This window comes from Equus przewalskii, chromosome 6 (genome assembly GCF_037783145.1).
Source record: "Equus przewalskii isolate Varuska chromosome 6, EquPr2, whole genome shotgun sequence".
NCBI classification, from domain to species: Eukaryota; Metazoa; Chordata; class Mammalia; order Perissodactyla; family Equidae; genus Equus; species Equus przewalskii.
Window position 1 is genome coordinate 20777038 of NC_091836.1, and position 23770 is coordinate 20800807.

Consider the following 23770-nt stretch of genomic DNA (forward strand, 5'->3'; position numbering starts at 1 on the left):
AGGTGGGGGACTAAAGCTAATGACTGATACTGGATTTACATTAAAATGGCCGTCACTGAAGAGGATTTAAAATTCTTTCTTTCGGTATTGCCATTTAGACTCCAACAGAAGCGACTCTTCCTCCAGAAACAGTCTCAGCTGCAGGCGTATTTTAATCAGATGCAAATAGCGGAGAGCTCGTACCCACAGCAGAGTCAGCAGCTGCCCCTTCCCCACCAGGAGACACCACCGCCATCACAGCAGCCACCGCCATTCAGCCTGACCCAGCCTCTGAGCCCCGTCCTGGAGCCTGCTTCAGAGCAAATGCAATACAGCCCTTTCCTCCGCCAGTACCAGGAGATGCGGCTGCAGCCCCTGCCCTCCTCGCCTGGTCCCCGGGCTCCACCGCCGCTGCCCGTGCACTTGCAGCAGCAGCAGCCGCCACCGCCGCCGCCGCCGCCACCACCGCCACAACAGTCGGGAGCTGCCCCAGCACCCTTACAGTTCTCCTATCAGACTTGTGAGCTGCCAGGCGCTGCCTCCCCTGAGCCAGACTATCCCACTGCCTGTCAGTACCCCATGGATGGAGCCCAGCAGAGCGGCATGGCAGCTCCAGACTGTCCCAGGAGCTCAGGACCGCAGGAGGCCCCCTCCAGCTACGACCCTCTAGCCCTCTCTGAGTTCCCTGGACTCTTCGATTGTGAAATGCTAGAGGCTGTGGACCCACAGCACAGTGGTTACGTCCTGGTAAATTAACCTCAGCACAGGAAGTAAGGCGGGTCAAGTAAAGGAAGAGTATTTCTATTTGTATTCCAGCCTTTTAAATTTAAAGCTTATTTTCCTGCCCTCTCCCTAATGGGGAAAAAATCAAGTCACCCAACTGGAATCAGAGGGCCTGGCCGGGTGGATGTTGCTTCCTCCTGCCTCTGTCCCACCAGTTTTCTGTGGCAAGTGCTGGAACATAGTTGTAGGCGGAAGCTCACGCCCTTAGGTCAAGTGGAGCAAGCTCTCACGGGAGGCACCAAAAAATGTTTTTATACGAAGAAGGCATCCAGACCCAGGTTTTATGCAAAACTCCACCAATTCGTTATCGAGGGAGACCTTGGTGAACGCAGGAAAAATGTGTGCCATTGTATATGGGCAAAAAAAAAAAGGCAATATATTTTTCACTGAAGCCAAGCAACAACATGTTGCTTAAAGGCAGATCAAGAATGCATAATGAAATTTGATGCACAGGAAATAAAGGACAGTGTACTTGGTCATTGAATCCTAAGTTCTAAGCTGCTGAGGCAAGTTGTCCCTGAGGCCATTGAAAAGCAGTAGAGTGTGAGCTTTGTTTCAGGGGCCACTACATAATGGCTGGTACTGACCCCTGAGACCAGTGGTCATCTCCCCCTGGGAGCGGGTGACACACCACTTCAGAAGGTGCCCTGGGTTACAGAACGTCAGAGTGTACTTGGCACCAAAGATGTCACCTGTAGAACCAGAGACCCACCGCAGTGGAGACTGGGGGCACGAATTCAAGAAGCCGTCAGGAGCAGCAGCCCCGGGCCGGGGAAGACGGGCTCTCCCTGCACAGTCCTTGTGGAGACTTCTGGTTCGAGCAGTGGGTCTTTAGAGGACCTGGCGTCTCTTTTAAAATGTAATAACTACTTTGACTTTACACTCTATGTTGCTAGTAGTTTGAGCTTTGTATATTTGGACAGTTTCATATAGGGCTTAGCAATTTTAAGGACAAGACAAATGAACTTTGATCTCCCATGTGAAGTGGTAGTGCTGTGCCTTTTCCCCCAGATCATGCTTTAATTCTTTCTTTTCTGTAGAAACCAATAGTTTTCCATTGATGTCAATGCTAAATCCAAAGTCACTTCAGAGTTTGTTTTCCACCATGTGGGAATCGCATTCTTAATTTCCGTAAAGTTCTGACTTGTAATGAAATGTTCAAGTATTACAGCAATATTCAAAACCACAGATGTGTTAACCATTAAGCAGATCATCTGCCAAACACGTTATCTTACTAGTAAATTAACCCTTACAATTCATTCATCAGAGTAGGTAAAAACTAGATGCTACAGCTAGTTAACTGTATACCTAGACGTCATGAGTAACTTGTCATTTGGACAGTAACATCCAAGGGTTACAAATTCAGTATTATTTACAAAGACTATCGTTTCTGTCCTTTAGAACGGCTTGTCTATCAGCAGATGAATGCGCTAAGCACAAAGCATCTTCCTTAAAGCACAAAGAAGAGAGATACTCCAGTGATGCTGCATCTAGAACACACCTTTAAGTTGCCTTTCCTCTTTGTAGTAAGTGTCCAGGCAGGTGAGGAGAAGCATGGAAAGTCTAAGGAGTTCTGTTCCAGCCCCCGCCCAGCCCCGCCCAGCATTGGAACTGGAGCATCCTTGTCATCGGCTCCACTTGGCGCCAGGCCCGTTCACAGAGGCTCTCTGCGTGGGGTTGGACTCTGGGTGTTAGCAAGAAAGGGTGGTGCGGAGGACTGTCATGCTGTGATTTAGCAACACGCAGTGAAAATCCAGGAAGAATGATGTTCCTTCTATGGATTATTCTCCTTCATGCTTAAGATTGATGATTTCATGAAATAGATCACATCGTTTCATTTAAGGGATCCTTTCATTAAGATCTCTAATCTGTTCTAAGGTTTTGCAAAATAAGCCAGTTATAAAATAGGGCTTGATTTGTTTAGGCTGAAGGATATTTCCCAAAATATACTACAGAAGCGTTGTAATATTTATAAAATTAAAACGCTTTCCAGATTGAAAATGCAGGCCGCTCATTTCAGAGTCGCAGGAATGGCACAGTTACAGATTGGCATAAACACCTGCCTCCCGGCAAGGCCATCAGCCACTTAGCCTGGGAAACCTCGGAGCTATGGCAGGACGAGCGGGCTGACAGATGAGAGACAGCGGCGAGGCTGTTGGAAGGTTAAAGGGCCCAGAGAGAGACATGGGGAGGCACCAGCAGGGCCAGGTATGGTAGGAACCGACAGACCAGCGGCGCGGGCACTCACCTGGCCAGTGCGTGACCCGCCTGCCGGACCTGTGTTGTAAGCTCCTGTTTGTTTTTCTCATTTATTTCAAGCAGAAATCAATAAATTCCCTAACGATCTGTATTTACTGAAACGTAAGGTGGTGAGAGGAGACTGCTTCTGTTGGTCAATCAGGTGTTTTCCCAGCCCTGTCTGATCATTGCCGTTGCTCTGTCCCCTAACTAGTGACCTGTGTAAGCTGCCAAGCCGTTTTCTCCTCACAAATACTGAAGTAACACTAAGAAGGCTTCGTACCTCTCTTTTTATGAGAGGCTGCTTTGAAAGAACGACTTTCTTTCCAGTCTGTTTCACATTAGCAGTGTGTACACTACTGTATAATAATCATTAGCTTTATTACTTTGTAAACCAGGCTCCTCTGAAGAGACTTTGGTGAGATGAACGTGAGGTAAAAATTTCATTCAGCAAAAAGTGCAATATGTGTGGTACTTTCTTTATTTTTTGTTTATGTTCTTTTTTTAATCCAGGGGTATTAGTCTCTGCTTTGGGAAAAAAAGCACTAGTTCTGCCATTTCTAGTCGGGCAAGTGTGTCTCTGGTATTTACGTGCAGCTGATACGCAGGTCCCTGTAAGGCAAACAGAGCGTGTTAATGCAAAGAGGGAGGGTGGCTGCTCCATTTCAAAACTGCCATGAGCTCCACTGACGACGCCTCGCCGCCCCTCGCCCCCTCTGCCCCTCCCGGGCCTGCAGTGGCCTCTTGCTACCTTGGCAACAGAGAAGGGGGCAGAAGGTTCGCCACACCAGCCACCCTCCAACATCGGCGTAATGGGAGACATCTGGGGCCGCCACGGAGGACCAGGAGATGGGACTAAAGGACTCTGTGAGTTCTGGTATGAACAAAACCCCTTCCTTTCTGAATCAAACTCTGCCTCCTGGGAAAGAGAAAGTCCCTTTCTTCCTCAGAAATAAAGAACTCGCGAGGGTTTAAGCTGTCCTGCGTTGGTTAGGTGGGACTGGCAGGAGCTTGGGATGGGGACTAAAGGCAGCCCTTGGCTGGAGTTCCTGGAGGAAGGGGGGTGCCCTGTGTCCTTATGGGGCGAGAGGCAACCACCTTGGGGGAGTATCGCCCTCCAGTAGACATAAGGCCTCTGCAGAAGGGACTCATCTGGCACTGGCCTCTCCCACTCTGCCCCCACACTGTCATTAGTACCTAAAAGGGGGGCTCTCAGAGAAAAGAATTCTGCCTAATCGTTAGTGTTGGGGAGAAGGGTGTGTGCTCAGCTAGAGTGACAGGGTGGCCAACCAGAAACTAAAGAAAGGGGACAAGCAGCAGCTTCTCGTGCTAGCTGGCCCGGGGTCCCGGTGCGGAGGTGAGCACAGCCTCTGGCCAGGGGCAGGCAGTTCAGACAGGTGGACAGGAGGACATGAGTGGCTTCTTTTGCAGGTACTTAAATATTGGGCGCTATGTTGGGGTAGAATTTTCAGCTCTGTATTACATTTAAAAACCCCTATTCAACAGTTACCCTCAGGCACCCTAAGGGTTTAAAGGAAATTCATAGTGGGGATAACTTTTTCACATTCCTCCTCCTCTAGAGACAGTACATAGTGTCACTTGACAACACTGGCCCCAGTGAGCAGCTGCGGAGTCCCAGTGCTGGGGCTGACCTGGGCTGCATCTGCACCCCACACTGGGCTGCCTCTCCTGCCTCCTCGGAAGCCACCCGAGCCGCTCGGTCCCTTTGTGCCTAGACATCAAAGGTAAAAACTGGAGAACAGGTAGTAAGTTGGAGTCATTGTCTAGGCAGGGACCTTTGATCATTTTGTTGCTTTTAAAGGAAATTCGTACAGAACTTATCTTCAAAGTGATGTGTGGAAGACAAGAGCAGTATCATCTGCCTCTGTTTCTAAACTGGACAAAGATAAATCTTTTTCATTTATGTATCCCTTCTCACAGGTTCAGTAGTACGGTCCTCCCGGGCCTGCAGCCCCAGGGAAGTGACTGGTTACGGAGCCCTTTCTGTCTCGGCCTGCGGCCCCTGGAAGGCAGCAGGATAAACACAGGCTGGCCTTCCAAAGCCCCTTTTGCCTCAGAGTGTCTGGTCTCACAGTGCCCCTCACATACTTGTTTTACCATTTTTTCCCCATTAAGGTAGCCTGGCTGATTCCAGAAGGCTCACAGCCACCCTAGTTTACACCACATCTTATCTGGGCAGATTTCGACACGTCTGGCAGGAGACGGCACCTACCGTTGCAGACACTGAGCAACAGGCAGCAGCGCCCTAGCCAGCGCCCACTGTGCCGGTTCCTGCCCGACATTCCACTCGCCTGGGGAGAGGAGCAATAGCTGACACCTGCACCAATAGGCCAGCACTTTCACAGGCCAGCTCTTCTGATCCTCACAATTCCATGGAGTCATTTGGGCAGGTAGAGTCCTCATTTTACAGCTGAGGAAAGCCAAGCTCTTGGCAAACACATGACTTGTTGACGTGACTTGTCCAAGTGCACAGAGCTCGTGTGCGGAGCGGCCAGGACAAGCTCGTGGGTTTTCCGGCTTCTCGCTGGGCACCCTTTGCCCTCCTTGGTAGCAGTGGACTCTTCATGAGCAAACAGCTGTATAAACAGAGTCCCCATCATGGTGAAGCATTGGGTGAATGTGACACTGTCCCCACAACCTTGTTGTCCACTTGACAGCTGCTTGGCTTTGGGAAAGAGGTGCCCTCCAGGTGACAACTGCAGTTGTCCAGGTGGCCCTGCATGAACAAGGCTAAGGGGACACAGACCCCACAGACTGCCATCCTTCCAGTGTCCAGTTAACTACAGAAGTTAGGTTCACATCAACATGTCTAGTTTCTCCAAGTTGCGCGATATAGTGATTTCCTACAGGAGCATATGATAGAAGGACCCACCCTTCCTTGATTGCCAAGGGGCCAAACTGCACAGCTCTGGGCCCCCACAGCAGGCCAACAAACCCAACCCCAAGAAAGGGGGCTGCACAGAGAAGAATCATGGACCCAGCCTGGTCCTGAGGAGGGGCGTAACGTTTCTTTACAGTGAAGGCCCATCGAGGAGAAATGCCGATTAGACACTTGTAGGGTTAAAACAAATAACATACTTTGATTGAAGATTTTGTCTTTTCAGAGGCAAAGTGGGTGGGTAGGCAGGAGCTTTAAAAATAGAAGTGCAAAATAACATCCTGGAAAAATATGACCCCAGATTGGAATGATGTTACATTAGCAACTACAGAGACCTGGGACTCGCCGCTGGCTGTGGGATGCCTGTCTGTCGAAGATTCGCTCAGTCAAGGAAATTCCAGTGGGGAGGCCTTCCCACCACCAAGGGTAAAAGAAATCCGCCTCCACCAGCATCTCCGAAGGCAAAAGCAGCAGAGAGAAAAGGAGATTTGCTTCTCTTTGGGGACTGCAGTTTAAGAAATAAAAGTGATCCGGAGTTATTTGCACTTTGTAGAAACGGCAAGAATATTTGCTTATTGCTGAAGGGAGGAGGGTGGCCTTTGCTGGATGTTTGGTTTGTGAGTTACTTTTGATAAAGTTAATCTAATTGTAGTTATTTTTCCTGTGTGCTTTTTTATTAATTACTAAGAAAAAGTGGTGAGTTCAATAGCTTTGTATTTTGAGTGCAAATCATAATAGCTCCAATGTGAAAAAATCAAAATGTAACCTGTCACTCAATGTTAGAAAATTGCCTAAAATGTGGTTTAATAAATGATCTTTGTATCAAACAGTAATTTAAATGGGGGTAATTTTCTGCAAAGAAAATGTACTGTTTTTACGTTTCCACCCTCTTGAATTAAAATAAAAACAAGTTCTTTTCTAAGAGCCTGGGTGAGATGCATGTCAGGCGGATGAGGTAGGGCCTTCACCTCGTCAGGCCTCGGGTGGGATTTTTGAAGTATGGAAGGTGGCTGTGTTCCCTAAGTGCTGATGCTCATTTCAGGCTACAGAAAAGGACAGTGGATAATATGTTCTCATTGACGTCAGCAGGGTAAATAATACCTCGCTCCCAAGTCGCCTGAGTACACGTTAGCCGCCGCAGAGCGCTGACGGAAGCTGGCTGGGCGCTGCCTGGTGCTCCGGGCCACTCAGAGAGGCAGCAGGAGCAGCAGAGGAGCCGGGCGCACTGGGCTCCCCCAGGACAAACCAGCTGCAGGGCAAGGGGCAGGGGGGGGAGGTGCAGCAAGACCCTGCGACTTATGCTAGCACGTATTCTCTGGGGCCTGCACAAGGCGTCCGTCCAGCGTGCGTGCACACATGCACGCGCGCACACACACTGGGGACCGCTCACAGCACAGGCAGCAGCTCAGTGCCCTCCCTCAGGTGCTGCAGAACCCATTTGCTGAGCATTTGGGGCCGCTCTCATGCGTTCGGGACCTGTTCTCATGCCAGAGCCCGAGTGAAAGGGCGTATTAAATCCTACTTTCTGGCAGCAAGTTCAACTGAGATTTGGTTTCACGCACATCATTCCAGTTGAGCCCATGCTATAGAGCTGAGACAGTTCCCAAACTGAGGGATCATCTGCTGGCCGCCTGGCCGGCCGGGTGGGAGACTGGAGCAGCCAACCAAGAGCAGGAGGAGAGCCCCCTCTCCATAGGCTTGTTCTGCTGCCCCAGCCCCACTTACAGTGCTCAGTCCTGCCCCAAAATGGCTGTTAGCCCTGTTTGGCTGCCCAAGAATTCAGTAACACAGAGTTTCAATTGCTTTTTTTTTTTAAGGAAGGCGCTCAATTTCAGTAACGATGTTTTGCAGACTTTGCCCTTTCCCACCAAATTTCTCCATCATTTTTATTTGTATTGCCAAAAACAACCCCAGCGTCCAGCGTCCAGGCAAAAATAACAGGCCTGCCAGCAGAGACTGGCCGGAACTTCAGCGGCCAGTCAAGCGCAACCTCCACATTATCCAGAACATCCTTCAGTTCTGTGGCTCTCATGAGCCAAAGGCTCAGCGCAGGGTAGAGGAAGAGACTGGGGCCAGGGAGACCTGAACTCCTCTGCCTGGCAGGGCTCAGGGCCTAGAGCTCGCTGACAGTGCCCACACTCCAAAAGGAGGCAGCGTCTGCAGTGCCACTCACCAGAGCACACCTGTCCCCGCTAGTCAGGGCCCTTCCCAGGCAGGGTAGTAACAGAGCCCCAAGGTTCCGTTCTTGGCCATCTGCTCCTTTCTACCCTACTAGTTCGCAAATTGAGGTTTCACAGATCCCTTTGACATGCTGATAAAAGCTTTGGACCCTCTTCCCAGGAAACATGTACACAGACATACAACCTTGGACAGATAATTTCAGGGGAGGAGTTAGTTTCTGGACTCCCTGAGGCCCATTCATGGGGTTAGAGGGGTTTCTAACCCCTGACTGAGAAAGAGCACAACCCCTTGGGCCTTTTCAGAGTTCCAGTTCTTGTCGGCACTCTCCCTGCTGAGTGTTCCAATCCCTCCCTGGGGGAATCCAGGTAAGGGAGAGAGCCCTGTGCTCTGCCCGCAGCCCCGGCACACCATGGGAGGAAGTTCTGGGCTTTGTGCACTAAATCCTGGGTGCCACGTAGCTGCAAAATAAATGTCACCTGCACAGGCTACAGCTGCTCTGCCCAGGGGGCTGAAGAGAGATGACTCTGTCCTCGTTTCAGCCTCAGCAGTGATGTCACTTCAAATAATTGACAAGACTGAGCAGCTCTGAAGGGACAGCATACCTACACACGGCTTCATCCTTTACGATGTCCTTTTGGGAGGCAAATGTGGGTCTTGAAGTGAAGGGTTCACTGGCAGCCCGCCCAGGTATATAGCTATGACCACAAACCACCGAGGCCAAACCCGAAAGCCAGGCCAGGCCTAGTGGGGAGCCTGCCGTGTGTCTCCAGCCATTCCACTAGAACAAGCTTTCCTGCTCGGACGTCCCAGCCCCCCAGCGCAGCTGAACTCCTCTGGAGCTGCAGTTGCAAATACCCCTAGGGAGCACTGCTACCTCCCTTCGGGTACCTTTCTAGGGGACTTTCCCCAGCAGGACTGACTCAGAGCTGGTCTGAATTGGCAGGGTCTGAAGCCCAGGCAAAGCAGGTGCAGGGCTAAGCCATGAAGCAAGGAGCCCAGATCAGGCGAGGGAGTTCACCGCACCATGGGAAGCGGATCCCCTGCAGCTGAACCTCCAAGAGCTGGCCAGGCAGAAAGCTCAGAAAATCTGGGCCCAGAAGAAATGAGGCATTGGGGATTTGACCTCTCCAAGGGAAAATCGAGTCACTCTCTTCATCAGGCAGGCTTTCAGAGTTTCTGACTCAGTCTCTCTCCTCACTCCCCAAAGAGGAGAGAATAATGGGGCCTGAGATGCCCCAAAGGAGGCCTGACTGAGAACTCTGACCCTCAGGAGTCCATTACCATGCCAGGGCCGCCCGCACGGTTGGCAAGTGGGACACAACTGAACTGAGGGAAAACCCCCCAGAGCTTTCCTAGAAGCACACCATGCGAAGGATGGGTTTACAGTTCAGCTGACTTGTCTGGGACCCACTAGAACTGACCTCTGGTCACTAGAGAAGCCCAAAGGTTTAGCAGGGTCCCTGTGCCAACAAAGGGGGCCAAAGGGCAGGCAGGCAGTTGGAAGAGGCCCCAGGGATGAAAGGGCCTGGCAAGGAGGGCCTGGCCAGGACCAAGGCTGGGAAAGCCGGGCCAAGCTTCCCCCAGCCCACCCCCTGGAACAGCCACCCTGACCAGAAAGGCCACCCGGGCATGGTGGTGCCTTCCCATTCTCTGCCAGGAACAGCCTGGGAGGCAGCAAAGAACCTCTGACTGAGTCCTCAGCTCCTGGCACCACTCCCAGCCCAGCCACTAACCTGAGCAAATCATCGCAAAGGCTCATTATTCCCCACGGTAACTTGGGAACATAGACTGGCTGACTTAACTTGCAGGCTACTGTGCGAGTCCAGAGCAGCCTGACATAGCACTGCCCACCAAGAAAGCGTACCTCACCTCCACCTGTCTTGCTTTCATTTAACTCTTGACTGTCCCAACACCAGACAGAGAAAACGGTTGCTTGGTGCCTGTGAAATCTCTTCACAGATTAAAGGGTGGGTGCCCTCTTCTGAACACCTGCTCCACGTTGAGAACCAAGAACTTTGCCCAGGATGTCTTTATTTTCTGTGAAGAGTTCTGGGCAGCGCCAGCCATGGGTACCACAGACATAAGAACATCCACGAGAATCCAGGTCCCACCTAGAAGGCCTGTCTTATCCATCTCTAACTTTTAGGCCAAGCTCCTGGTGGAGAAGCGTTGCAGGGCCTGGGAGGTCTTTCTCTGCAGACAGCCACTCGAGCCCCTAGCCCCTACAGTGGAGAACACGGCTCTGGCTGGGCCTGTGACCGGCCCAGTGCTGACCTCCCCGCACTGACCTCTGCTGCCAGCCCTCAGGGAGATGCACACAGACCTCTCGTTCAAGAGAACTAATCCCCCAGCCCGAGGTTGGCCCTGGAGGAGCTCCCGCCCTTCAGTCATCCACAGCCAAGCTCCTTAGAAATGCCCTGGAGACCCTCCGGCAGCACATAGGCCCTCCTAACCTGCTGTCAGGAGGGACGAGGACAGGACAGGCAGCCCTGCCTCCCCCAGGAAGCTGGCTCCTGAAAGAGCTGGGATTCCTGAGCTGCAGAATGGCCCCCACCTCAGCCGAGCCGGAACTGCCTGGTTCACCAGCAAGTGCTGGTTTAGAACATGGAGGAGAGACGGATGCCAGAAGGCAGAAGCCAGAGATCCCAGGGGCCCAAACGACTCTGAGTTTGGGGAAAATAAGGAAAACTGGAAAAACCAGAAGTAGAAACAAGTTAGAAGCAGCAAGGGGTGCAGAAGGTGAGATCTCAGCAGACTCCGGGTGCAGGGGCCGGGCTCCGGCCAGTGTCTGTGCAAGACAGACTGCTCGCACAGAGAGAAGAGGAAAAGGAGGGTGCATTCGGTACATCAGTGCCTGCATTTATGGATGCTTCACTTGATTTCAGTCTCCAAACCTGGGCTCGGGGTGGAGAATGACTGTCCCTCACAGCTGCTCCTTCCTGCAATAACAAGACTGACATCACTGTTGTCAGGGAAATGGTGTTTTGATTAAAATCATGTGACAGCTTCTTCGTGATTCAATAAACAAATCCTCTGTTAACCCTCGCCTGGCAGAGGCCCGTCAGCAGCCCTGTCGTCAGAGCAACCCGTGGACCGTCCAGGAGGGCAGTCCCACCTGACTAGGAGGGGAGACCACCTGTCTGCCACCACCAGGAAGGAGCAGCTGAGTTGACCCAGGGCTGGCAGGGAGTGCAAGGTGGCCACACTCCTTCCTGGCAGGTCCTGCATGTGGGGCACGTGCGACATCCAGAGTACAGACTGCTCTGCAAACCCCAAGGGCCAGTCTCTGAGTAACCAAGCAGGTACCTTTCCTTCACCAAAAGGAACTGGCTCTCACCCCTTGGGGCTGTTCTCTCTTGGATCAAGTCGCAGGCCCAAGCTTGGGGATGCTAAATAGCTCCCGCAGGGCCCAGAGCCTAGCCCAGAACTGAGGACAGTTCCCAGGGCTCTCAGCAGCCAAGGTTCACTCTGACCCCATTTGGGCAGATGGGTGAGACTGCTCTGCACCAGACAGTGAGTGAAGGGTTAAGAACAATGTCTGGTTTGCAATTGGATGACTTCCTGGATCACTCACTTGGCTGCTGGCCCCTGACACGCAGGGCTCTGCCTGGCAACAGCCAATTCCCTTTCCATCTCACCCTCGGGTCATTTTCCTTAAGTGAAACAAACACAGGGAGGGCTCCCTGAGTCACGGGGCAGGGGATTTTTCTGGGTTAAATGATCTGCAGCCTCAGAGGCCTAGCACTGCGGGCCTCCACAGCTGGAAAAGACCCCCCCAGTAGATATGACAGGGTTCGGGGGAGGTTCACAGCCACCTGAAAAGCAAAGCTGACAGCACTACCCCTCGGGGTTGTTGTGAGGATAAGAAGAGATTTGCCAAGTGCTTGAGACGAGGTGCCTGCACACAGTTACCGAGCTCGAGGCTCAAGGAACAGCAGCTACCACAGCTTGTGGCCATCACGGGGTCACCTACATACCTGAGTAAGTCTGCCATGAGCAGTCTCATCAACTGTTCCATGCTCTGGCCAGAGGCATACCATCATTTAATGGCATGGCCAGTTGATCCTGAATTTGTAGGAAAATATAACTCCTTTCTTCCCAAGGAAGTCTATGGTTTAGGCTTAAAAGTATATAATTATTATTCCCAGTCCTTTGGCCAAGGTGTCTTCCCTAAGACCAAGTTCTATGAAATAGACATAAGGACGTAAAGGACTGACCACCCCAGGCATCTGTCAGGGCCCAGGCGATGGCTGAGGCTGTGAGTGGCATTGTGACCCCAGGACTTCCTCCTGCAGTGCAGCCACTGCAGAAACAGCCCAAAGCTGCCCAAACCAGACCCGCCTGGCTGCTCAGGCCCTGGGATAACAGTGTGCGGCCCTGCAGGAAGGCGAGAACATTCTAAGATGAAAGACCGCAGCTTAGGGCCGGGACAACAGGAAAAGTTCTCATAGCCTCAATTCACATACGATGAAGGAACAGCCATGAAGATTCAGAAGGCAAACTTTGATGTTAGAATCTTTACCAAGCAAACCCACTGGAGCAGGTGAGAATGCCATCTTCAGAATGAACGAAACGCAGCCTGGTGTCAGCACAGGGCAGCCAAGAGCCTCTGCGCATTTATGGCCTTTGTAATAGCTCCAGGGCAGTGGCTAGCACCAGCCCCAATTGCTGAACTTCTCCAGAGTTGCATCAAATAGGGCTTGTAAAACATTCAGTCTATTACACAGTAAAACTGACAGGCATGGTTTTTTACTTGAATAGAAATGACTGAGAGGAATTGTAGCAAATAAAAACTGTCTAAATTTTGAGAGGTAAGTGGGAACAGCCCATTTCTACAAGCAACTCTTCACCAAAGCACCCGTCCTCTGCATGGGCCTCGCTGTCTCTGACGGGGGAGGGGAGTCTTCAAACCACAGGAGTGACAGAGCTCTGGAAAGCCCACCCCACTCCTAAGAGAGCATTCCCAGAACAAAGGACAAGAAACAGCAACAGGCTTTAAAAATAGACTCTCTTGGCCCTAAAAACTTGACTGTCCCCTCAGGGAGTTAGAGGTCCTGCTTCTCTGCCTAGCCTCCTGTAGCACGAGGCCATGCTGGCTGCCCTCCACCCACCCCTCAGCCCATGAGAGGGGAGGACTCAGGCCTGGGTGTCTGGGGCACTTACCTTCCCAGTGTCCTCTCTAGGCCCTCTGGGTCTCCAGAAGTGGTTCTTGTCAGCCCCAGGGACGCTGGGCTCATCACTGTCCTTCACAGGAAAATCTAGCTTCCTAGCCTTTGGGCCACCACTAGAGATACAGACAGTGGCATTGTAACTGTTCCTTACCAGAGTCCAGCCCTCCTAAGCCCACCTGCCTCCCTAGCCAGGATGCCCTACCCTTGCAGCGCTGAGGTGGGGAAGCACACAGGTCCCTGTGCAGAGAAAGCTAGTTCAACCCAGGACCTTACTGAAGGTGCCTTTCCCTCAAGAGCCATGGCAAGTGCCTCCCACTGGGCCTTACGGTGCCAGCTCGGTGCTCCCCATCTTGGTCACTGACAGCCTACAGGGCCCAAACCAGACAGAAAAGACCTGACTCCTTTCAGAACTGGTAATATCAGTTTAAGAGAACAACTCTGGAGAAAGAAATGACTTGGCTTTTCTACCCAATGAGTAATTAAACTCTCTTCATCCTCCAGAAGATTTCCATCTCAACTGAACATTATGTAATTTCCTGGAAACAGCAGGCTCGTGGAGGCAAATGGGGAATAGTGAGACTATTCTAGGTACAAAAGAGGACTGAAGACATGTGAGTGAACAGGAAAGAGAAGCAAGGAACTGGATGGAAACAGGAATACAAGAGAATCAGAGGGCAATTACATAACATCAGACCACAATTGCTTCATCTGTTAAAGCAAGGAGCGCAGGTAACAGCTCCCGCCCCCTCCAGTTTTATATCCAAGCAGTGGAGTACTAGGAGGCTGTAAGGAAGAGTGCCAGTGGAAGGCATTGCCAGAGGAATGTAAGTCAGAGGGTGGGACAAGCACCCAACTTGTTTGGCCACCTGCCCTGCCATCCCTAGGGGCTGGATCCAATGTGACTTCTACAGGAAAGCACCAGACTTTCAACTCCATGACAACACAGCGATTAATAACAAAATTGCAACAAGAGAGCATTGCCATAGCTTAACCACTGGGTCAGGAGGGACATGTGTGTTCCCCTGAAGGTCTATGCAAGTCTCTTGGATGCCTGGATAAGACAGCTCAAAGGTCAGGCTGCTGTCTCTGTTGAGGCAGGACCAGTTGTCCAGCAAAGACCCCCAGGGCCTTGCATCACAGTGGCCAACCTGTGGTACTTACCCAAGCTGAGGGCTAACTATTATTTTGACAAAGCCTCATTAGAAACCTCACATTAACCTGTTTGTTCTCATGAAACAGGACACATCTTCAGGTTCGTATCTTCTCAGCAGCATAAAGAAGATCTGGTCTCTTAAACCTGTGAGGGGTGATTTTTTTCTACACAAATCTTAGAAACACTAAGGTGAGTTGCATTGTTGATGAGACATTTTTATTGGCATACACTTGCATGTATGTCTCTGCTTGACTCTCCTATCGACCAAACTGATGAAAACTGCCTAGATGAAAAACTATACAACATACATTCCAGGTAATCGTACATATCCACAGGCAACTTTTGCCTAAGATGGGGGACTTGACAAGAGCCACATAAAGCTCGTTTCTTAAGAGCATTCAAATGCTTTTATTGTGTTGATGGGAGAATGAGATGCAGTCTGGTACCTTTGATGACTTGTTCCATGCACGCAACACTTCAGAGGACAGATTTCAGAAATTCATTGAACACAATTTTATTGAGCACCTACTGAGTACACCAGACACTCACCGAGGTGCTGGCGATACAGCAGAAGACAAAACAGACACAAATCCCTGCCCTTACAGAGCTCCTGGAGCTCACATTCTGGTGACATCAAAATAGGAAAACTAATCCAGGGAGAAAATGACCAAGTTAGGAGCCAAAGAACAATTCTTCTGAGGAGGAACAAAAGGATTCCCTGTTTAAGTCAGAGAGAAACAATGAAGTCTCTAAGGGGTCACCCAAAAGACTGGGCCCTGCTGAGCTCTCTGACCCAGGCCTGAGAAAGCAGGGCTCCCTGTCTCCCCTTTACCACAGTCTTAGGGGGAAGGCCAACCCACAGGGCTCCCCGGGGGGTGGGGGTGGGGAACACACGGGCAGTCAAAACCAACAGCACTTCCAGCCCCAGAGTGAAGCAATGGTTGTGCATATTCATTACAAGAATCAAGACAACAGTCTCTCAAATGTGCACTTCAAAGGAGGAACATAACCTGCAGGTGATAAAACATAGAAAGAGCCATGAGACTAAAATGAAAATGTTCACATCATAATAGGTTATTAAAATCAGAACACAGAAAAGATTTTTGCTTAGGAAAATATTCAATCCTTAGCCTAAAAAGTAATAAAATAGAAACTTAATATAAGATAATTTGGCAGTTTTAAATGCAGGCAGATAATTTCTGATTTAAAATGTTCTGTTTTTCTAAGGAAAGACAAACTTGAAAGTATTTGGTCAGCCTTGGTTTTATGTAACAGTTTAATGTACAAAGTTTTTTTAGGAGTCTTTGGGCCTTCACAAAACAGAACAGGGCTCCCTGGGTTTAAAAAAGAGTTGTGAATCAACGAAAGAATTCAAAAACCAAAATGGAAACAAGCAAACTACACAGCAAGATGCGCTGAGAGAAAAAGAAGGTACAATAAAACCTCATTAATTAAAATTCATTAGGACAAGGCAAGTTCGATTAGGTGAAAAATGTAAATAAACATTTAAAAAAATATTTAAATTCTCCATGAAATACATATGTATATATTCCAGGGATAAAGAGTAAGTATGCATGTGAAAAAAGATGTGGCCTCAAAGATCCTCATGGAAGGCATTTTAATATAATTGAAAAGAGTGATTAGTAATTGGCATATCAACTAGTAAAGGGGTGCTTTTTAAAGAGAGCTTGAATATTGTTTAATTACTGTTTAAGTAGTTCAGACACAACAGGCTTCCTTACATACTGTTAATTCACTTCAGCAAACCCTTAGCTTAACTCATTATCAAATTCTAGGAAAAATTAATGAGGTTTTACCGTAGAGGTAGAAAAATAAACATTTCAAATGATTAGATTCCAACATCACCCATACAAAAGAATTAGTAATGAACTTCAGTTTGGAAAGTACAATGTAGCAAAGACCAGATGTTCACACAGCTGGAAGCAGAGCCAGGTAAAGAGCAGGAAGTGCTCCCAGGATTATACCAGTGGTTCCTTTACTCATTAGAAATACAAAACTGCAATCTTGCAATGCAACAGTACAACTACTGCTTATTGGGAGGCACTAAATTTTAAGTTTCTCAGGGGATGGAGAGAGAGAATTTTGGAATGCAATCACAGTGGAGAGCTGGTGAAATTCAGTTAGGTTGCAACATCACACGTTAGCAGCAAGATGCGTCTGCACTTCAGGTTTCTGAATGACATGATTACAGTCAAAATCAAGCAAATAAAAACCCAAGCAACCAATACATAAACCCTGAGTTTTCACATTCCCCTTCATGTGAGGCACTGACACAGACCATCATTATCCAGGAAAAAAAAAATGTGGCTTTCACTACAGTTAAATCTTGATGTGTCTCCCAAATAGAGTGTTTATAAAATAAGTTATTCTAAACCATGTACATTCAACTTTGGAATGACGGAGAGACACACAGACACATGTAAACATCAAGGGAATCACTCCACTCCATGTCTGGGTCCAAACTCATCCACACTTGGTCGGGAATATTAAGTGGCTGAGGCCTGATTAAACAGTGAGGATGCAGGAGCCCAGATAGTACCAGATAAATCATTAGGAGACAATCAAGAAATGACTGTATCAAGTGTCAGGAATTGGTCACAAACAACAAAAATGGTTCTAAATATTATTATCCCAACAAGGGAGACGAGTAAAAAACAATCCCATTTCATCTTTAGAAAGAATCAAGTCACCGAAATTTGATTTCTCGTTAAGTTGTTGTTGCCATTTGCTTGGATGAGGTCTTGAAGGTTCTCCATTTTTTCTCCACCCAGTTTAAGAACACACTGACTAGAAATCTGTGATAAGAATTTAGTAAGTCTTTTCCCTCCTGTTCCTCATTATGCCAACGCAAGCACTGGAAAATTCCAAACAAAATCAAGTTAATGGTACAGAAAGTTCATGAACTATCTATGTGACTATTAAGCATGACAACAATGATCCAAAAGCATGACACTATGAACTTGTTATTACGGTCAGTTTCGTGATATTCTGCCAGGCTAACCAAAAGCTAAACTTTAAAAACTGATTACAATTCAAATGAAAAACTCTTCTTACCAGTAAGAATCGTATTCCTACCTAGCCCTAGACACGGAACTGAGAGACTGGCCTGCTTAATGGTGGGCCAAGAAGGTTCTACGCAAAGAGGCACACACATTCCAGGAGCTCACCTCCCTCCCCGTCACCCATATGCTTATCGCCTTGCCACTTAACATCATTCACACCCTCTTAACCCAAGCAAAAGCTGCAGGCAAAATCAAAAAGACATACCACTTATTGCTTCCTGTGCAAAGTATTTGACATCCATGTCTTCATCTTGGCCTAACTTCTGCAGTACCGGCTTAACTTCCTCCTGCAAAGCCCTAAAATCCAACAGTATTATCTGTGAGCAGCAGTCTTCTGGACCAGAGAAATGCTCTATGGTATATATGCTCTATGGTAATTTTTAAAGTTTAAAATAAAAGAGTACTTTAAAATACCTATAATATAAACTCGACAAGTACTAAATAATTTCTCAAGTTCTCAGCAGAATTAGCTCCAGGCAATGATCTACACATATACAGAGCTTAAATATAAAAGTCAAAGTGGACACCCTCAAAAACAGTTGTTAAATTACTTTATTATTATTTTCTTTATACAAAGCCACATCTTAGGTAAAGTGAAAACCACTGAATTTAATTTTGGCTATTATTCCCCACTATAACGTAAAAACTTCAATCTACTTTTAAAACAACTGAATAAACTAAAATCTTACTCAGTATCTAGAATTGGTCCAATTTTCTGTAGAGATTTGGCCACATTGAAACGGACATTCGCTACTTGGTCTCCTGCCATTTTCAAGACGATGGGCAGCATCTGCTTAGTGGTTATTTCTTGACCACAGGCTTCGGACAGTGCCTAGAAAAAGAAATAAGAGGGCACGTTTAAAACACTTTTATTTTTTAAAATACCCCAAAATCTAAAGAGACAAATTAATATTTAATAAGTAAGTAACTGACTAACAGGAAAATGTTTCTAGTTTGCGCATCTGAATAAAGGATATACCAGGTAGCATTCAAAGAGTCCCAATTAAACCAGAATTCACAACTGACTTGACTACTGTAGATTTTAACATGAATTAAAAAACTGACATTTTCTCTCATCTTCTAACTGTCCAAATTAATCAGTGTAAGAAATATATTCCAAATAGAAGACAAAACACACAGAATTCAGAAATACAGTCCTGAATAACTGCTTTAACACCTAAGCTTAGCAATAATAGCTATGTAATACTTACGTTAATGCAGAATAAAGTGGTCATTCTATGCAAGTAATTAGGATCATTTGCCATTACTAACACTTTGGGAACAATGGTATTTTGGGCCCACTCTGTACCAAACTTCTGAACTAGTTTCATGAGGTTGCTAGTGGCGGCTTCACGGATGGCATATACTGCAGAAGAGGTGAAGAAAACATCGTCATGCTATTTACATTACAAGCACAATACAGTTTATGTACATTATCATCAAAGGTGGACCAAAACCAAAACTCTGCAAACAGACTCCAAATTCAGTCATACTGCAATGGAAACAGGCTCAGCTATGACCAATAATACACTGATTTAGTCTTATTATAGTTTCAAAATGTCTAATATGTCCAAGGAAAAGGAGGAACTCATTATAGGCGTCATTAATTAATGAATATGAGTGCCTACCACGTGCTATGTGTTACAGAAAGAATACGTAAGACACTTCCCCTCAAAAATCGTACACTGTCAGAGAAATGAAAGCTGATGCACTCCAAGAAGCCACATGGTACAAGACTCATTACCACGAAGTATGAAATTGTCTGGTGAAGACCGTGAGGGCAGATGGAGTTCAGAGAAGAGACAATAAGGGAGGTCTAGGAAGGCTTCAGGAAAGAAAGGCCTTGCAGTGGGCCTCAAAGATTAGGAGGATTTGTGTAAATAGAAGAAGGGAGGAATTCCTGGAAAGGGCAAAAAAATTTATCCAGGGCACAAAGGAAAAAACTGAAATCTATGAGACTGCAAGGTTGGACAGTTAGGGTGGACCAGGAACACGGAGCATCTTGAAGGCTAAAGTTAGACTTTGTAAAGAAAACAATGATGGGTTTTTAAAGCAAAGTTGTGACCCAATGACCAATGTGGTATTTTAGCAAGCCTATTCCAGCAGCAGCAAGAACAGCTGAGAAGACCCAGGCAGCAAGGAGGTCGTTCAGAGGTCACTGTGGTCATCTACACAATAGCAAATAAAGACTTCAGACCAACTTGCCTCTTTTCCCTTAAAAATGTTTATGTTGAGAAAACACGTCAATGTCTTCTGTGTCTAAATGCACCTACTTTAGCATCTAACAATTCCCTAGCAGATCATTTATCAAAGACATCATAAATGTGGATAATAAAGGCCTGAGCTACTATCTTCTCAACAACTAGTTGATATATACAGCACTGAACAAAGACAGGTCCAATAAGACTCAAAATTTGGGGTTAGGTAATAAACCTGGGTGGTGGGCACTGATTCCTTGTTTTACTTCTCTCGCCAGGTAGGCCCAACCTTCCTGGGTGATAGAATGGGCAAGGATAGCTATCCAAGCTACAGCCCTGATCCTGGACAGTTTATACAAGGCTTCTGGACAGGAAATACCCAACTCTTCCCAGTTTATAGATCCTTTTTGGCAATGCCACTGATGAGAACAGCAAGACAGCATAGCCAAGGAACTATATAATTACCAGCATGCAACCTGACCAAAGTCTATGGGAGAAGCAACCTGTCAGTACTATCCACCAGCACGCTCTAAGGAGCAAGCTCAAGTCAAGTGTTCCACCCATATACAAATTTCCTCCCCTCGCATTCAGTCATTGTCTTTGGCACAATCTCCTCCCCCTAAGGTGGAGCCAGCTAGAGCTCCTGCGTCTTCTCCTCTCATTCTCCTTGTTAATTTGCTTGAGGTTTTTCTCATCCTAATGCCATTACCATAGGAAGAGACCTCGCTGCCAGAGTAACCAGAGACGGAGCGCAAACACACTCCGCCTTGACCCAAGTCTTAACTGAACTCCACTCTCCTTGGCCAGATGCCTACTATGTTCTTGGCTCCTCTCAATTTTGTTGCCAAAGAATGCAAACCATTCCACAGTTCTGCCTGTTTTCTCTCCTTGTTTTGTCTCTCTCTTTCCCTCTCCCCTCAAGGTCTAGCTGGACTTGCAAGCTTCCTCTGAATGTCTAACACACTATGTGCTCATTGACTTTGATAACTTTTCCTTTCTCCTATAAAAAATAAATTCTCCTTCTAAATTCCTCCCTCTGATCAACACTGTCCACTCAACCATGGGAGGGGGGTGAGTGATACTTTCCTCCTTATACTTCTCGAGATTTTTCACAATATTCTTTTAGTAGTCTAACAATCAGGAAAACAGTGTCAAAAAATTTAATTGATCAGTGATCACTACATATCAGTTATGTAGAATGCAAAAACAAAACAACAAAAAACTGGTGTGACTAAGTATGAGACAATTTCAGACCTGACATTTCATTGGTTTAAAGAATGCTTCACTATTCTGCTACGGAAAAATAAACAAGTCTCTCTTGCTCCCAAATTGGAAGAAAAAAATCAGAGAAAAGAGGAAGAACTTGCATAGACAGAGCAATCCTACATAGAAAGGGTGTCAGGAATTTAATTCTTTGTGGAACATTATGACTTTAAAAGCTCCTCAAAATAAATCTAGAATAAATCTAGAATGCCAGGTTTCAAAGAAAGTGTAGAATAATCTGCTGGGACATGTCATTCCCACTAAAATATGCATCAGAAATAATATAAGCACTTTTTTTCTAAAAAGAGGACATTTCTTTTCTATGATTTGCCAAACTTGTTTTATTTAAAAAGAAAAGAAAAATTAAGCCATACAAAGGTAACTTTAGAGGACAAGAAAAAAATCTTCAAAATCTAGTTTGAAAACAATGAAATTATCTGCATATATATACTTTTACAAGATTTGCACATTGTTTCACACCCCTCTTCACACTCTTAACTATATGATCTCCCATATGATCCAAATATGCCCTTAACAAAACTACCTGTATGTACAAGCAGACACAAATATGCCCACTCCCCCCAAACATCCAGGCGTAAGGACCCCCAGATGAACAGGGATACACTCAATACATAAAGTATATGAAAGATGCTGTGGAACTGAAACAGGATGCCTATCATATCCACCAAAATATGGAACCGAAGCTCAGAGAACATTATGTTATAAGCCCCCAGGGCCCTCATCTGAACAAGTCTCAGACTACACTGAAGCTGCCGAGTCTGCACATGGGGCCTGGCACTGGACCTCACTGGTACAGAGGACGCTCCTCACACCCACCAGTGCCTGGCTGACAAGAGGAGATACATAGACCTGAGACCTTGTCAAAAACTCAACTGATAACAAGTTAACATATAAAGTGGTTTTATAAAAAACATCTACTGTCTTATATTTTTGATAAGCAGCAGTAGCAGTCTTCTTTTGTAACACAGTGTGTGGCACTGGAAGAAAAAGATTCCGTGATCCTTGAAGTGAATTACGTTATAAATGCAAAGAGAAAATAAAATATTTTAAAAAGGTTTTTTCTAAATGCTGTCCCATCTGACCCTGCCCTGAGCTTGCAGCTCGCCCTCTCAGCATCAAGGCAGCGGCAGCCAGAGTGCGGGCAGTACGCCTGCCTTGCACCATAACCAGAAATCTGGGCCCTCTCTGTCCTAAGTCACAGCTGACGTCTTCCACTCCTAGACTCCTTTACTGTGCCACTGTATACCTCCTTCTCTACGTCACCTCAAAGAAGCCAAGTAGCCATTCTATCCCCCTATGCCTTTCATCTGATTCCAATTCCTGTCCCTCAGTCTATAGTGTCAGAAGACACCAGTGACATAATCAAGGAGAAGACCTTGGGATAAGAAAGGAGTCAGTATACACAGAAAAGAGATAGTCTGAAAATAACGTAATAGAATGAGTAAGAAACAGAGTAGAGATTGTTTAATGGAGAAAATAAAATTTAAGATAGAAAAACACTGGTGAAAAATAGAAATGTCACATTTGTTCAGATGAAGATAACTAGACCTTACTCAAAGCCTTTCTTCACCCCTACAGTGGTAAGGCAAAATACTTGGTCAGATTATGATTCCTTTCTAAAAAGAAAATCTAAGAACAAAATGGGATCTATGCAAAAACATGAGTCTTCTATTACTAATCTGCTTTTAACTTATTTACTTACCATGGTCCACAAGCCAGGCCATACATAAAGAATTCAGCTTTTCATCAAAGAATTCCACACCCTATGGATACAGACGATTCCATTAATATACATCTTCAAAGTTAGAAATCAAGATGGTCTATTTATATTACACCAAAGTGATCTGAAAGCTAAAAAAACACTTGTTTCCAAATAGGTTGACTTCATGACCCAGCCAGAAAAGGAATACCATGTGATCTGATTTACAAACTACAAATCTATTTTATTGGATAGAGATCTTAAAGAAAAGCATAAGTGAGATGCCCCAGGCCCTGTTAAGTGGAAGAGAATAGGGTGGCCAGGAGCCAGACACAAGACTGCAGATAAGTAGGAAAAATGCAGTGTGGACAGTCTGCCAAGAAATCTCTAGATTATTTGTAAAAATGAATTTACCCAAGAAAATACCTGTCAATGATATTAATAATTCTCTAATTTTTTCCCTTTTTGGTTAATATCATAATAAATCCTTAAGGATGAAGAAACTGACATTAAGAAATAGAGCTATCCCCAATTAAAGAGAGTACTTCTGGGATGGGAGAGCGCAGAGGAGGGAGAATAAAACAGGCACAAGAGTACTCGTGAAGTGGGGTCAGCATAGAGTCACGGGGGAACAAACCATCCTGGCTCTCCAAGCTCTGCTCTTCCTGTCAACGGGTGGCCACTACAAACTTCAAGACTCTTTTTCCATACGGTGATTCCTCAACTCCCTCTAAGCAGTATGTAGGAAAAGTGCTCTCTAGGGACATTTTGCTCAGAATATAGGCAAACAGAGAAGCTGCTCTGAGCAAAATTCAAAGCTGACCTATCTCTAAACCATACTCCCTTTTCCTCTTAATTAACTATTTAAGCCACCGAGACATTAAATATCACAAAATCTATGTTACATACATCACGAAATTGATTATATTCTTCTATGGCTTTGCTTTTAGGTGGTAGTGAGGTGAAATGTGTTTCTATAAGACCTTTTTATTAGAAGTTAATGCACTAATGAAAATAAAAACCATCCCCCAGGCAACTAGGAGAGACCATACTTTCATGCGTCTAAATGAACATAATCATAGGAGCTATCTGGGCCTCCTAT

At 46.6% G+C, this 23770-nt stretch overlaps 2 protein-coding genes across 10 annotated transcripts in view; one reads left to right on the forward strand and one right to left on the reverse strand.

The window, feature by feature from the left end:
- The window catches only part of SIK2 (salt inducible kinase 2), a 121191-nt gene extending 114370 nt beyond the window's left edge, over positions 1–6821 (forward strand). Inside the window, exons 15-16 of one of the 3 annotated variants that reach the window (XR_011540844.1) lie at positions 99–1621; positions 2164–6821. Coding sequence is in view for 2 of the 3 variants with exons in the window: in XM_070623090.1 (XP_070479191.1) it covers positions 99–735 (637 nt within the window). In the remaining variant the exon portion in view is untranslated. Of the gene's footprint in view, positions 1–98 lie in introns of all 3 variants that reach the window. The other 2 variants (XM_070623090.1, XM_070623091.1) reach the window with 2 other exon arrangements.
- Positions 1142–23770, reverse strand: part of PPP2R1B (protein phosphatase 2 scaffold subunit Abeta) — a 35041-nt gene continuing 12412 nt past the window's right edge. Inside the window, exons 11-17 of one of the 7 annotated variants that reach the window (XR_011540847.1) lie at positions 22672–22732; positions 18699–18853; positions 18177–18319; positions 17693–17784; positions 13244–13364; positions 6235–6404; positions 3464–3612 (exon numbers count right to left, since the gene is read on the reverse strand). Coding sequence is in view for 4 of the 7 variants with exons in the window: in XM_070623095.1 (XP_070479196.1) it covers positions 4561–4752; positions 13244–13351; positions 13454–13463; positions 17689–17784; positions 18177–18319; positions 18699–18853; positions 22672–22732 (765 nt within the window). In the remaining 3 variants the exon portion in view is untranslated. Of the gene's footprint in view, positions 3613–4442; positions 6405–13243; positions 13365–13453; positions 13464–14902; positions 17280–17688; positions 17785–18176; positions 18320–18698; positions 18854–22671; positions 22733–23770 lie in introns of those variants that run through there. The other 6 variants (XM_070623094.1, XM_070623095.1, XR_011540845.1 and 3 more) reach the window with 6 other exon arrangements.